This window comes from Cheilinus undulatus, linkage group 3 (genome assembly GCF_018320785.1).
Source record: "Cheilinus undulatus linkage group 3, ASM1832078v1, whole genome shotgun sequence".
Lineage (NCBI taxonomy): Eukaryota > Metazoa > Chordata > Actinopteri > Labriformes > Labridae > Cheilinus > Cheilinus undulatus.
The window spans coordinates 42,827,019-42,842,485 of record NC_054867.1 but is presented as its reverse complement, the minus strand read 5'-3'; the positions used below and the strand labels follow the sequence as shown (position 1 = coordinate 42,842,485).

The following is a 15,467-nucleotide window of genomic DNA, read 5'->3' as shown; positions in this document are numbered from 1 at the left end:
CAAAAATGGAGTTTTAAAAATGTTATTAAACAATATAGTCATTTTTACAAAGAAATTACAATATGCTGAAATTATGAAAAAAATACCAGTAATATCAAATTAAAAAGATCATATTACCTGTTGTACTTGGCCTATTGACATCTATCAAAAATTGAAAAAAAAGCTTAAAGATTAAAAAAGATGAAAGATTAGATTATTCCACACAAATGATTGCAATGCAAATGTGGCTTTGTTTTCATGCTGTCATGTGACAGAAGTAGCGCATGATAAAATCACACTGGCGTGATTACGGACCCCTTAAGTAAGTTTTAACCAGAGTAACTGTTATTTTACTTGAGTAGAATACTCTGGCACTTTTTCCACACAGTTTTGAGAAAATGATTCCACATCTCATCCAAAACCAGCAAAAACTGGTTGTACGTCTTTTATTAATTTGTGGATTCTTGTATCACACAATTATGATTCAAAATTAAAAAGGAAAATAATAATGATAGCAGCTGGATAAAAGTAATCTACATTTGTTATGATATCCAGATTGATATTTACCTACCCCTTCAATAACCTCAGCAGCTCCACAGACCCCTCACTGTCCTCGGTGAACGTTCTAATGGTGAACAGCTGCTACCTTTTACTGCTGCACAGCTCATTACCTGTGAAGCTGCTCCCCGGTTTGAGGTCGTTCTTCAATGACACTTTTTTGTGGGCATGCCTGATTTGAAGTTACACCTGGTCAAAGTGCTGCAAACAGAGTTAGAAGCACACTCACTGTGGTACAGCACATAAAGACGATGATGAAGGTCCCAATGACTCCTCCGATCCCCACCAGCCAGGTCATCCTAAGGAAGAGGATGACACCGAAGATATTCTGGATGCATGGCAGGTAGACGCCCATCAGGGTGCCGAGCTGGGGAGCCTGAAGGAAGAGGAGGAAAAGGAGACATATGAGATTTAAAACTTGCATGAAAATAGGGTGGGCAAAAAGCTTCTGTCCTTTTCCACTTTCACATATTTATCTAAATCCAGGAAAGTTTCATCCAGACTGGAGGGAGTAAATGTTTGCCATAATGTGTAGCTCTCACTGAATGACTCCTGCCTCACCTTTAGCATCTCTATGAATCAATTAAAGACAACACAGCAGCCGTGCATGCTGGGAACCACAGCGTGCAAATTTTCTTAATAAATTGTGTTTTCCTCTTTTAACATCACATGCAGAGAAAACAGACTACAGATGGCCAGACTGCTATGAAGTCACTTGTAGGATGCCACAGATTTTTACTTTTAAAAGCCCAATATGGGAATGTAATATGGTGCTCTGGGTTAAAACAGGCGATGTTGCCACATTACTATCTTTGTTTAGTTGAGTCAATTGCAAATAAATCTGTTTAAATATATTACTTCTAGGAAATAACAGTTTTAAGGCTTTTTCCTTGGCACCTAAGCGTGCATTTTAAACTGCTACATTTGCATGCTGTTTAAGCAGTTTAAGGTGCGAAAGCTCTGGTTTTTAGCTGCATCATCTGCACCTTTAAACTGCTGTTTTTTTTTTTTTTTTTCCCCACTGGAAACACAGTGCAAATCTTTTGTTGATTTTCACACCAATAATTAATCTTAGTCCAGGCTTCTCCAGATCAGGAAGCAGCCTGGGGATCAGTCTGATATTTATTTAATTTCTTTGCAGCCTCCTTCATTCTGTTGCAGTGGATTTGGTCGGGCTGGTTTTTGCTGCAGTGCTGTCTCTGGTGTGGATCAGTGGACAAAGCCAGAGCTTCTCTGCTCGTCCTTCCTTACGCTGCATTTGAATCCGTTTCAAGGCCGTTCCACTGAAAGCAATCAGCGACACATTTTGTCTCATTTCAGATTGATTAATAGGAGTTTTCTTTGCCCGAAGGCTTCCAGTCAAAGTCATTGTCCATGTTTTCACAGACCTATTTGTTTGTGTACAGGTATGTGCATGTGTGTGCACCAGCCTAATGGCATGTACTAAACCTCAAGGACAATCCCCTGACCCAGCACATAATAGAAGAACCATCCTCTCCTGCTCAAGGACAACAGAGGGTAATTATTATGATTTCCAGCCTGGATCTATTATAACATGTGAGAGCACAGACATTAACTCACATAGCATCAAAGTTAACAAATGGACACTTATCAGGGAGGGTTTCACACCAGGGATGAAGAGAAGGAATTAGCTTTTTTTAACATTAAAGTTTGAAGTTTAATCTAGTTGGTACAGGTGGCTGGTTCTTGACATCAAGAGTCAAAGTGATTAAAATGCATGAAATCATAATTACAATTCTGAAAACTTAACTTCATATAGTATGTTACATAATTTTTGTGTTGTAAACCACTTACTATTTTTTGTTAGGACTGGATCACACTGTCAAAAACCAAATCATACATCTTGTCTTATTATGAGCTGGGTTTTATATTAAAGAAATCCTGTTTCAGTTCAGCAAATATTTGCACCAAAATCTCATGGACTCGTGCAGAAAACATGATGTAGTGAGGCAACCACATGGCCTAGCAGTTTTGTACTGTAGCTCCCCCTGTACAGAGGCTAGTCTTCCAAGTAGGTGGTCTGGGTTTAAGTCCAACTTGTTGCATGTGGGAAAAGGGGAACTTTCCCACATGCAATGCATCTCTATGTCTTCTGAAAATAAAGGCAAAGAACTTAAAATAAATCTTTTAAAAAACATGGATGTAGTCTCAGTAACAATACCCACTGATTTCTGAGGAGGCGTTGTGAAGCCTGATGATGGCTGTCGTCATGTCGGAAAAGCAATTAGCTTTTAATCAGTCTAAAATCAAGCAAAAAGCAGAGCCTGTAGAAATTATTGGATGAATGTCATCAGCAATGCAGCTACTGACTGCTGAGTCAAATCCGTATACTATACAGTCGCTAGAAAAAGTATGTGAACCCTTTGAGATTTCTTGGATTTCTGCATAAATTGGTCATCAAATGTGTTTCGATCTTCATCTAATCCACAACAATAGACAAACACAGTCTGCTTAAACTAATACTGCAAAAAATGATATGTTTTCATGTTTTTATTGAACAAAACATGTAAACATTCACAGTGCAGGGTTGAAAAAGTATGTGAACCCCTAGGCTAATGACTTCTCCAAGAGCTATTTGGAGCCAGGAGTCAGCCAACCTGGAGTCCAATAAATGTGATGAGATTGGATGTGTTGGTTAAAGTTGTACTGCCCTATAAAAAACACTGTTCTCAAGAAGCATTGCCCGATGTGAACCATGCCTGGCACAAAAGAACTCTCAGAAGACCCATGATCAAGAATTGTTGACTTGCATGAAGTTTGAAAGGATTACAAAAGTATCTCTAAAAGTCTTGATGTTCATGTGTCCACGGTAAGACAGACTGTCTACAAATGGAGAAAGTTCAGCACTGTTGCTACTCTCCCTAGGCGTGGTCGTCCTATAAAGATGACTGCAAGAGCACAGCGCAGAATGCCAAATGAGGTGAAGAAGAATCCTAGAGTGTCAGCTAAAGACTTACAGAAGTCTCTGGCATATGCTAACATTTGTGTTGACAAATCTACAATAAGTAATTAAACAAGAATGGAGTTCATGGGAGGACAACACGGAGGAAGCCACTACTGTCCAAAAAACACATTGCTGCACATTTGAAATTTACAAAAGAGCACCTGGATGTTCCACAGCACTACTGGCAAAATATTCTGTCCACAGATGAAACCAAAATTGATTTGTTTGGAAGGAAGACACAACGCTATGTGTGGAGAAAAAAAGGCACAGCACACCAACATCAAAACCTCATCCCAACTGTGAAATATGGTAGAGGGGCCATCACGGTTTGGGGCTGCTTTGCTGCCTCAGGGCCTGGACGGATTGCTGTCATTGATGGAAAAATTATTTCCTAATTTTATCAATACATTTTACAGGAAAACTTAAGACCATCTGTCCGCCAACTGAAGCTCAACAGAGGATGGGTGATGCAACAGGACAACGACCCAAAGCATAGAAGTAAATCAACAACAGAATGGCTTCAACAGAAGAAAAAAGCCTTCTGGAGTGGCCCAGTCAGAGTCCTGACCTCAACTCAATTGAGATGCTGTGGTATGACCTCAAGAGAGCGATGCACACCAGACATCCGAATAATATTGCTGAACTGAAACAGCTTGTAAAGAGGAATGGTCCAAAATTCCTCCTGACCGTTGTGCAGGTCTGATCTGCAACTACAGGAAACGTTTGGTTGAAGTTATTGCTGCCAAAGGAGGGTCAACCAGTCATAGCCTAGGGGTTCACATACTTTTTCAACCCTGCACTGTGAATGTTTACATGTTTTGTTCAATAAAAACATGAAAAAATATAATTTTTTGTGCAGTATTAGTTTAAGCAGACTGTGTTTGTCTATTGTTGTGAATTAGATGAAGATCAGAACACATTTGATGACCAATTTATGCAGAAATCCAAGAAATCTCAAAGGGTTCACATACTTTTTCTAGCGACTGTATATATACTTAGAATGCTTCTATAACTAACTTTGGATGAACCGATTAACAGACAAACAGGCGGAGTTGAGGCAAGCCTTAAGCAGCAAGCCGGCTAGCACTTTTAAAGGCCAAACCCTAAATTAACAGCATTGGTAATTACCAAAATCATTTTTTATGTTTCTGCAATGGTTAATACACCAATATGTAGAAGCTCTTTAACCCAAATGACATTTTTAATTCTAAAATATATATTTTATTGTTATCCATGAATTTTCAAATTTACTGATTTACAAAAAACTGAAAAAATAGTAAAGCACATTAATATTTCTTGATTAATATGTCAAATTATAGTTATTTACTTGCATTCCTGAACAGAAAAATGAGTTTTAGTGGTTGAATGTTATGCTTGATTCATTTCTGACTTCTCAGTGATGCCCAGTGAACCGGCTCAAATTTGGGTGAATTCAGTTTGAAATTCCTCATTCCTGTTCAAAATAGTAAAACGTGGAGAGCTCACTGAAAATGAAAGAGTCCGCATTAAAGCACTTCATGATGCTGGATGGTCTTTGAGACAAATTCGACAGGGGGTCTAATAAATTTGTTAAGCACTGTATAAAAGAGGGAATTGTTTTAATTTCTATTGGTGGGATAAACTGATTTCTTAGATCGGAAAAGCAACTTTATTGTCCATTAGCCCTGGACTTAGGGTTTTATATAACCTGATCCAAGCATATTATTAAGAAGCTGATTAAGCCTGTTAAGATCATTTAAATCTGCCAAGAGTGCAGTATAAAAACGCCAGAGTTTGTTTGAGGTAATCCAGAAAAGTGACTTTTCTTTGACAGCCAATTCAAGGCTTGATTGTTTATTCTGAGTTTGTTTGATAAAAGACTTTAGCCCATGAATCACTGTCACACTTTATAAACTCTCAAGCACCTATAGACATCAACCACAACAACTTAAAATGACAAGGCAGTGGTACTTATTTTTATCTCCAGTTTTAAATGCATCATTAAAAAGGCTTTTAATGCATTCCTCCAATAATGGTTATTAAATTTGCAGTGGATGGACACCAGATGAAAGAAAATACCTGCCCTGGGAAGTGACAGCAGATGCTGAATTCATAAAGCGCACTTTTAATCAAATCATCCTGACAAGTGGCTGACATCAAATGAATAATATTGTTTGTGAAGCTACAGTTTGTGATTTGTTTGGAGAGGTTTGCTGCGCAGCATTTATAATGAGGTGTTTGCAGAGAGGAGAGAGGAGGAGAGGAGAGGCAGGAGAGAGAAGCACAGACAGAGCAAGTCCAAACAGGTCTTGCAAATATAATTATCTTCTAATTTCTTTTAGATAAACAACGGAGCAAGAGCTCACACACGGAAGTGTAATTAGCGAGCATATCACTTTGGAAAGCCTTGATGTAGCTGTGAAGACGAGGGAACGTCTTAAAAACACATCGAATCATATCAAATCATATCATATTATACAATCATATTACATCATATTATATCATATCATAACGCATCATATCATATTATATCTTATCAAATTATATCATGTGTTACGTGCACATATCCTGAATCACACAGTGTGTCACAGCACTGAGTGACATTAACTCGATGTGAATACAACATTGCAGCACGAAACATAAGCAGACTAATTGACGTTTATTCTGCTCATCTGTGAGAAAACCTGCGTTCAGAAACAACAGATCCAGCAAAATAACATAAAATTCAGTCATCAAAATCATGGTGTGCCTGTCTACAGTTCTTCATCCTGATTTGCTGCTTCGTCTAATCCCTATTCTAACATGTAATGCTATCATTTATCTGCAGTTTTAAGCATCCTGCTGTTTGGACATGTTGACCTTCTCAGACTATTAATAAAGAACAAGAAGCATTCATAGTTAGGAGCTGCTAGTGTTGTGTTTTGCATTAATCGGTACCTTGAGGAAGATTGATGTCAAATACCGTTTCATGTTCCTTCAAAGAAAACATTTTGAACACGTTCCTGCTCTCATAAAATCTTCTCAGGCACATTTTCTTCACTCCTAAGCCCATGCTATTTACATAAGTGTTTGCATAAAAGCCGTTTTCTTCCTGCCTGCCTTCTCTGAGCAATCTTTTCATGTTACCCCTGTCTAATAGGGTAGCTAAGCCCTTGTATGAGGGCACAAGGTCAAAGAAAAAAGGGACCTACAAGGGAAAATGGAGTTTTAATGAGAATACATAAAGCAGCATGCAAGACATGGCAACAAAGGATTTAGTTTTCTGTAAAGCTCTGACTGAACACTGATGTTGCAGATTCTTTATAGAATTGACTCCAGGCCTCTCTTTTCTGTTTGGGTGGAGGAGGGTTTGTTTTAATGTGCATAACAGGGTTATGATAACATGGTTCCTAAAGGTAACTACATGTTTCCTTTTGTTTTCTTATTTGGATAGCTTTATTTATCATTATTACAATTTCATAAACTGTGTTCATGAAGACTAACCTGAGCAGACGGTTTCATATGTCTATTGCAAAGATATATTTAACATTCATCTAAGAAACTTTCCATGCAAAGTATTTGGGAAGAGCAGGACTTCTTAAAAATATTCAAGGAAGGTGATTGGACTGAGAGGCTCATGCAAGCCTCTCATCAGCTAGTCAAATGTCAAGCATCAGAAACAGTGGTGCAAAGCACACCGACACAGGACTATGGAGCAGTGGAAACGTGTTCTGTGGAGGGAAGAATCTCGCTTCTCTGTTTGGCCATCAGTCTGGGTTTGGCGGATACCAGGAGGACATTACTTGCCTCAACTGTGAAGTTTGGTGGAGGAGCAACAATTCTATGGGGCTGTTTTTCAGGATTTAGGCTAGGCCCCTTATCTAAAGTAAAGGCTAATCTTAATGCTTCAGGACCCAAGACACTTTGGACAATGCTATGCTTCCAACTTTGTGGCAACAGTTTGGAGAAGGCCCTTTTCTATTCCAACATGACTATGCTCCATGGCACAAAGGACTATAAAGACATGGTTTGATGAGTATTGTGGAAAATCTGGACTGGGCCACTCAGAGCCCTGACCTCAACCCCATCAAGTGAGTGAAGTGAAACTTCTATCAAGCATGGTTACTACTACTAATTTTTTATTGGCTTTTGCCAGCATTACTGTCATAATAACCATATTGACAGATTCATGAGCAGGACAGCTGTAGATGCATCTGATTTGTTGTTGTTCTACTTGTTGTCTCACTTTCTGCATTTCCCTCTATCTCTCCCATTACAGCCTCAGCAGATGTTCAACATGAGTCTGGTTCTGCTTGAGGTTTCTGCCAGGTAAAAGTAAGTTTCTCATTACTTAAATGTTGCTAAATGTTGCTAAATGTTGCTAGTGCTGAGGTCATGATGGATCAATGTTGGCGTTTCATAATTGTGCCAGAGTAAGGGGTGGACTTGTAGAGGCCTATACATGACAGGTGGTTGTTGTAGTTTTTTTCTCACTTTCCTGTAAAAAAAAATCTCCTGTAGAACCAGATTAAGCTTTGTTGCTTATACTGTGTTATTATTTTTTACTTGGCTCGGCTGATTCACTTGATTGACATCTTTATATTTACTCAATGCATGCGTGTACATCACGTCTCCTCTGTGAATCTGAAATGCTACCACCCTGCCTCTTCTACATCTTAATCCTCACAGCAGGAAGCCTCTCCACCTTCAGCCTCATTGGGTTTTAATCAAAGAATCACATCGAGGCCTCCACAGGTTCCCGCAGCAGAGAACAAACCTCGTCCGTCTCTGTCACCTCCCCCTCTATATGATAATGATGTGCACAGTTTGCTATGCTAATCAGATTGAGACTCACTGGGACTGTGCCCTTCAGTGTGTGGCGGAGAAGATTTTTCTTTGGCTGCTTGTCAGGGGTCTCAATAAAGTTTTTCTTTTTTTTAATGTATACTGAGACAGTAAACACACTACCATTCTAAATCTATACATGAAGCAATGTTTGCATATAGCAACATACGATAATCTCAACTCACAACATGATAAGTATCACAATGCTGGGTTCATGGTACGAGTTTATCAATTATAGTCTATTCTAGAAACATTTTTAATTAAAATGCTGACAGTACCTTTTACCCAAAAGTAAAAGTTATCTACTTGAAGGTTGAATAGTTAACTAAAGGACATTGCATTGTGGGTAACTGTGGCTCAGTAGGTAGAGTCAGTCATCTCTCAACAGGAAGGTCAAGGATTAGATCCCCAGCTTCTGCAGTCACATGATGACATGTCCTTGAACAAGTACCTTAACCTCACACTGCTGCCACTGCTGTGTGAAAGTTTATCATCTCAAAAAAGTAGGGACAGGGCCATGTCTACCATTGTCTAGCATCCCCTCTTCTTTTAACAGTTGCCTGTTAACACCTGGGAATTGAGGAGACCAGGTGCTGGAGTTTAGGGAGAGGGATGTTGTCACATTCTTGTCTGATTTAGTACTCTACCTGCTAGTCCTGGGTCTTCTTTGCTGGATTTTTTATGTTATGATGCTCTAAATTATTCCAATTGGTGAAAGGTCTGGACTGTAAGCAGCACCTGGACTCATCCACTATGAAGCCATGCTGTTGTGATGGATGTGGTATGTGGTTAAGCACTGTCTTGCTGAAATATCCACGAACTTCCCTGAAAGATATGTTGTCTGGATGGGAGCATATGTTGCTTTAAAACCTTGAGCACTGATAGTTCCTTTCCAGATGTGTAAGCTGCCCACACCATAGGAACTAATGCAACCCCTACCATCAGAGATGTAGGCTTTTCAACTGTGCACTGATAACAAGCTGGGTTGTCCCTCTCCTCTTTAGTCCACAGGACAAGGCATCTGTGTTTTACAAAAAAAAAAAAAAAAAAAAAAAGATCAAATTTTGACCACAGAACAGTTTTCCATTTTGCCTCAGTCCATTTTAAACTGGCCCAGAGAAGACAGTGACGCTCCTGGATTGTGGACAAAGTCAAAGTCAGAGTTTGTTTGACTCTGATGCGTCAAAATATTAGACCTCTGGACCTGATTAAACGGCATTAAGTGATTTGTGTGCTCCAGTTTCTTCCTTGGATTATCTGTTAGATCCATTAAAACACCTTTGTACATAATGAATAGGTTTGGATACTGATGTACAATTCTTCATGTGAACTGTCACGTCTGACCTGTGGAGTAAAAGCACAACTAGAAAAGCATTATTACAGTTCATTTACTGTATTCCATAAATCAAATGTACGCTACAAGCATGTCAATAAGCTATATTTACTTAAATGTTTGGTCTGTTCATCTTAGTTTTATTCACTTTCCTTACATATGTAAGAGGTATTTATTAGTTTAAGTTAGAATTACTTCACTTAATTGGATGGAATTTTGTCAGCTAACTGAATCACGGAAAACTGGCAAAAAGATTTTTTAAAGAAGGCATAAGAATCTTAGAAGTAACTACTGCATAACAGGCAGCATCCCAACACATTCAAACAGTTTTCCTTTTACTTTCAGTCCAAAAGCACAATGCCGAAGGGCATGCTGGCCAACATGCAAATTGAGGGATGACTGGCAAATACAGACAAATGCAGCTAAATAGTTTATTTTGAATTTCTAAGTCAACACAATGCAGAGGGGACTGCTACTGGAAGCTGCTGTTTACTCTCTGCATCTCCTTCATGTTTTGTGCTGCTTACTTGAGACTAGTCTCCACCAGTTGCAAGTTCAATCACCCTCACTCACCCTGTAATGTGGACCCCCTCATCCTTGTTAAAGCTCTTTTCTTTTTAACAGCTTTTCTCCATTATTTTGTGAAATTCATCTATGAAACCAAAACATTTGTTTTCTATATGGGGTGCATTTTTAATAGACAAAGTCTTGGAATCAAAACATGAGGTAAACAGCAGAGATGAGGAGAGCTCAGCAGTGCTGGCCTCTAGCTGTCATATTGTGTTACTGTTTTGATTGAGAGCCCCCTGGTGGCTGAATTTACAGATTGAGCATTTAACCATGGGAAAAAGTTCTCCTTGAGATAATAACAAAAGAGACTTCATGGTTGATCTTATTGCCCCTCAGCTTCTCTCCAAACTGACCAAACATAATGTTGCATCTTTTCACCTATAAATTCATCTTTCTGGATGACTCCCAGACCATCCTGTAGCAGCGCTGTAATTAAAAACACTCAGTTTCCACTGACAGCTCCTTCAGGGACCCATGTGAATATACATTAACAGTCTGGTGCTGCAGGTAGAAAGGTACGTCTAACATCAGCACTTTGTTGTTGGAACCCAAACTGCTGCAGCTGCACAAACTGCTCAGAGGTCAGTCTGTGATATTAAGTGAGTTATTAAAGAACCAGAAAGCATCAACATACTGAAGGGTACAAAAGAGGACATGACACCCGAGCATGATGGCTCTAAAAGACCTTTCAAGGTGAGTGACTCTAATTAAAACTGATTTCTGAAACTAAAATGACTTAGGAGGTCAAATAGGTGAGCAGATATTTTAAAGCCTCTATTATCAGAAGGATCCTTTTCAGTGCTCTCTTCAAATGGATCAAAACAGAAAGAGTCGCTGGAGAAATTGCTGCAATCAAGATACCAACTTCCTCAACTGTTGATTTTTATCAAAAATAGATAAGAAAAAGTAAAGAAAAGGCTTTGAAAATCTAAAATGCACACTGAGGTTGCACTACATGATCCAATCAAGATAACATCTCAGCAGAAGAGTTTGTCAGAAAAGCATAAAGAGTACTGTAAAAAAACTAAAGTGAGGTATTTTTATTCTCTGATGATTTCTTTGGATGAAGGCGGGTTAAAACAGCCCAGACAGATGGAGAATAATGATTACAGATTATGCTAATCTGCTTTAAAAGGTGTGCAAATATTATTTTGAATCACTAAAAAGGTGTTCACGCTCTACAACACTCCACAGGAGAATAATGGGAAAAAATGTCACAGTAATTCTGAAATAACCCTCTCCAGACTGCTAAATGTCATTTTCCCCGCCTGCCCTCCCACACTTTTGAAACCACAATCAAGCAAACCTCCTGTGTCAACACACTGCATGAGTATCTGCAGCTGCACAGCGATAAATTATAATCCAGATTCAACAATAGGAGAGCTCTGAAACACTGTCGTCTCCTGGAAATCCTGCTTGTTACGTAAGATGTACAGATGCAGATAGAAGATATACTGAGAGGGCTTACACGCAGGCTGAGAACCCGAGCAAGACATCTTCCAATACCATTTTATCCCATTCCCCATACTGATGCCAAAACCGTTATTTGACTTTTGTTACATGCAAAGTACCCCTCCAATGGTGGTGCATTAAAAGATCAAGATTAGTGCCAGCTGAATAGCCTTGACTGATGTTACACTCTTTGCAAGAACTTCCCTGATGTCTGCCATCTTCACGCCATAATTCAATGAAAAATAGAGCCAGAGTTTTGTAGGTTAATGGACTGGATGTATAGACCATGGCTCAGTCCCATTCCTAATTTCTACTCCTACCTTGATTTTGAGTACCACCCACAAAATAGGACAACCTTTCAAGTTGTAGATGTGTTATCAGCAGTTGTCATCAGCATTTACATAAAAAGACAATTCCAAAATATCAGACATTTGATCATGATTTCTTTATGTGCTTGTTACCAATCAAAGGAACCAACTGCTGGTCCCTGCTGAGTGTTTGTTGTGTACTGATAGTTGTGCCTTGTTCCGTTCTGGAGTGCAATGAAGTAGTCCTGGTGTTGAACACCTCAGCCTTATAACTCTGCCCAGGATATCAAGCTTATAGCGTTAGTTCCGGCAGGCCACAGAGTCAAGTCCTGCCATATGATCATGATCAGCTGATCTCATGCAAGCCCACAACAGCTAATGGCCAGCTGATATGCTGTTGGGTGACTGTACTCATGCTGCCATATTTAAACTGCTCTAACCTGGCTATGTGTTGCTACTCCCTTTGCAAGCTGTTTTTTGGCAACACTCCTCCACCCCAGCTCCTCATTTATTCTGCTTCTGACTTAATCAATGTCATTCTGTTGTCACAGATGCCTGCTCTGTTCTGGGTTTTTTGCTGCCTCCTTCCCTGCCTCAGGCTTTCCTTGGAGGCACAGGAGAGGCAGGGGAGTCCCAGAACAGCCCCAAATGTAAACAACAGCAATAAGTGCAAAGTATAACTGCTAATAAAGACTCTTCCCCCTGAGTCAGGCTGTGACAACCATAATGCACTACAATTGGGTTACTGTCTGAACATTCAACTTTTACCAAAATTCCCAAGGCATTCTGGGAGATTTCTCATGACATTTAATTGAGAGTATGCCTTTGGGGAATCTCTATTTAAAGAGCAATGTTCCCCTCCATTCCAACAAGAATCAAGACAACCTATCCCTTTGATAGAAACATGCAAATGTAAGAGTAGAGCCTAGCAGTGGGGTCAAGGTGTGTATTAGGATAAAGCCTGTATAAAGAACACCCTCCCTACCCCTCACTGTACAGATTAACATGTAACATATGTGAAAGTATGACAAACATAATGTCAGTCAGTCTTCACTTCCCATCTTTGATCTGTTTTCTGTATATTGAAGCAACAGCAGAACAACCTATCTCACACGACTGGGATGTTGGAAAAGAAAGGTGTACGGCCAAGGTTCTCCTGTCTAGCAGAGCACTCTGTTTCCACTCCAAACCAAAATGCAGACGATGTGTTGGACTTGAACCGTATCACTGAATCTGAGGTGACATTGATGAACTGCTCCTTTTCTGCAGTGCTGAAGTCATCAGCTGGTGTTGCTTTGCTTTGTCTTGCTGTGCCCCCCCTGGGGACTGCACACAACCCACTGTGGGAACCACTGCCATAGTTCATGGTAAACTGAGGTGTTCAAGATCCATGAACAATTTTGTCGCAGCACAGAGTCCGAACAAAATTTTGTGTATGCAAAAAAATGGGTATGCATTAAATCAAGATTTTCCAGCCAGCTTTATATCATTTTAGTTTACAGTTTTAAGACATTTATGTTGAAATTGAGTTATTAAAAGGAAGAAGGGAGTGCTCACTGCTTGTTGGATAATATGCATTGAAAAGTGCCTGTCATGAGACAGGGGCTTAGGGGAGTAATAATAAATAACATTTGCATGCAGACTTCTTTACACTGTCTAAATTGGGTGGTTGTTGCTGCAGTAGCAAAATATGTCTCAATATTATTTGAGTTTTATTATTATCAAATGAAAGTTTATTGCTGGTATTATACCACCCCATGACTTTATCGACCTAAGGGATCTTTGCCGTTTTACTGGTAAATTTAATGACTGCCTCAGGATGTCAATTCTGTAGCTCCTCCAGCCAGCTCCCTCTGCACCCATCTTGGCTCCAAATAACATCAACTTAGCAATACATCAGCACCAGTTGCGGGGTATTTTGGCTTCAATTTTACACAATAGAAGAAGACAGATCCACACTGTCTTTACTTATTTGCATTAAATGGTGTAGTGCATGCTTGCCGATCCCTGATGCTGCATTTTAGGCTGACACCAATCCTGTTGTAGGTGTCAGAACAAATCTATGTTGAACAATGATAGAAACATCTCTGTAGGTTTTGTAAACAAATACAACAGATAGCTGTGGTGGACCAATGAATCTTCTAATGACGGTATATGTAGAAATAGCTTGAAGCAGATGAAGCGATTGTGTATGCATTAAATCAATGACCCTGTTAAGGAGAAGGTCTGGATGTTTATTGGAAGTGCTGCATTTCAATTTTCATTCAATTGCAGTTTCATTTGAGTATGGAGGATTACAGCCCTGACCAGCGACAGCCCTGATAGACACACTGACGCACACACAGAAGAATGCGTGTCTATTTTAATGCACTGGGAGCCAGCAGAGGGATGATTTCCCCGGAGAGTGAGCCACCGCGAGCAGAGGCACCACTGACTGCTGCAGAGCCACAGGTAAGCCAGTGAGGCACCGCTGAACTAGGAAGAAACAGCTGCCCCCCTGACCCCCTGGGAAGTGCCGACAGCCCACCGAATGGATGGCTCAGGTGTGTTAGACGAACAACAGGACCTTTCAATACATCTGCCGTGGCAGCTACTTCAGATTCCCGGCCTCCTGCTGCCCTACCACTTACCACAAGCCTCTCACCAGGCTGGACCTCTCTCTCTGCATCCATCAGAGGCACTTTACTCACAGGAGGCACTGAGCTCTGAAGCCCACTGGAGCAATATCCAAACACAATGTCGATGCATTAAAGGGACTGTTCGCCAATTTTCAACCCTATCTAAATCTGCCTAACTTCAGTTTAGAGTGTTAAAAAAAGCCTGCAGTTGTTTATCTTCTGTGTCTCTTGGGAAGGGCCGGGCACAGCTGCAAAATGTGTTCTCCTCTTTTACCAGCACATCAGTTGATGCTGTTTATTTGCAATTTGAGCCAGTATCTTTTAGCATGACCTTTTTTTTTACTGCAAACTAGTGGTGTGTCCAACAGCAAAAAATACATCTTTGAATATAAGTGCAGAGGACCTCATAAGTTGTTTTGGTATGTTTTAATGTTCAGTTAATCCAGCCTAGATTCAGGTAGTAAAGCTTGCAACAACTTTACTGTCTACGTTGACTTCCCTCATGGCTCATTTCCTCTTATATATGAGGACAGAGTCAACCAGAAGCCCATTAATACCAGTGGGAATCTCTGTGATATCCAATGTGACTAGAAACTACACAAAAAGGTCTTCTTTTAATTTAGTTTTAACACATTGTGACTCTAAATAATGTTTTGCTCTGCCATACATACAACAATATTGTTGCATATACGGTCAGATTGCCTTGACAAATAGCTAAAACTGGTTAGCTAACAGGATGCTAAAGTGCAGGCATATGCCTTCTTCAGTCATTACTATGTCTTTATGATGGAATAACATAACATGCTATATGCTTAGTGGGCTCATATGTTCACTTACTTGTTGCCATGCAATATTAAAACTGCTTTTGTTCCAGCCTTTCT

The 15,467-nt window shown here is 39.8% G+C and overlaps 1 protein-coding gene across 3 annotated transcripts in view; it reads right to left on the bottom strand.

Moving 5' to 3' along the window:
• slc12a5a (solute carrier family 12 member 5a) overlaps nt 1-15,467 on the bottom strand; it is a 315,053-nt gene that overhangs the window by 63,627 nt on the left and 235,959 nt on the right. For all 3 annotated transcript variants that reach the window (XM_041782804.1, XM_041782805.1, XM_041782806.1), the window contains exon 4: nt 767-913. In XM_041782804.1, coding sequence (XP_041638738.1) covers nt 767-913 — 147 coding nt within the window. The remainder of the gene's footprint in view (nt 1-766; nt 914-15,467) is intronic.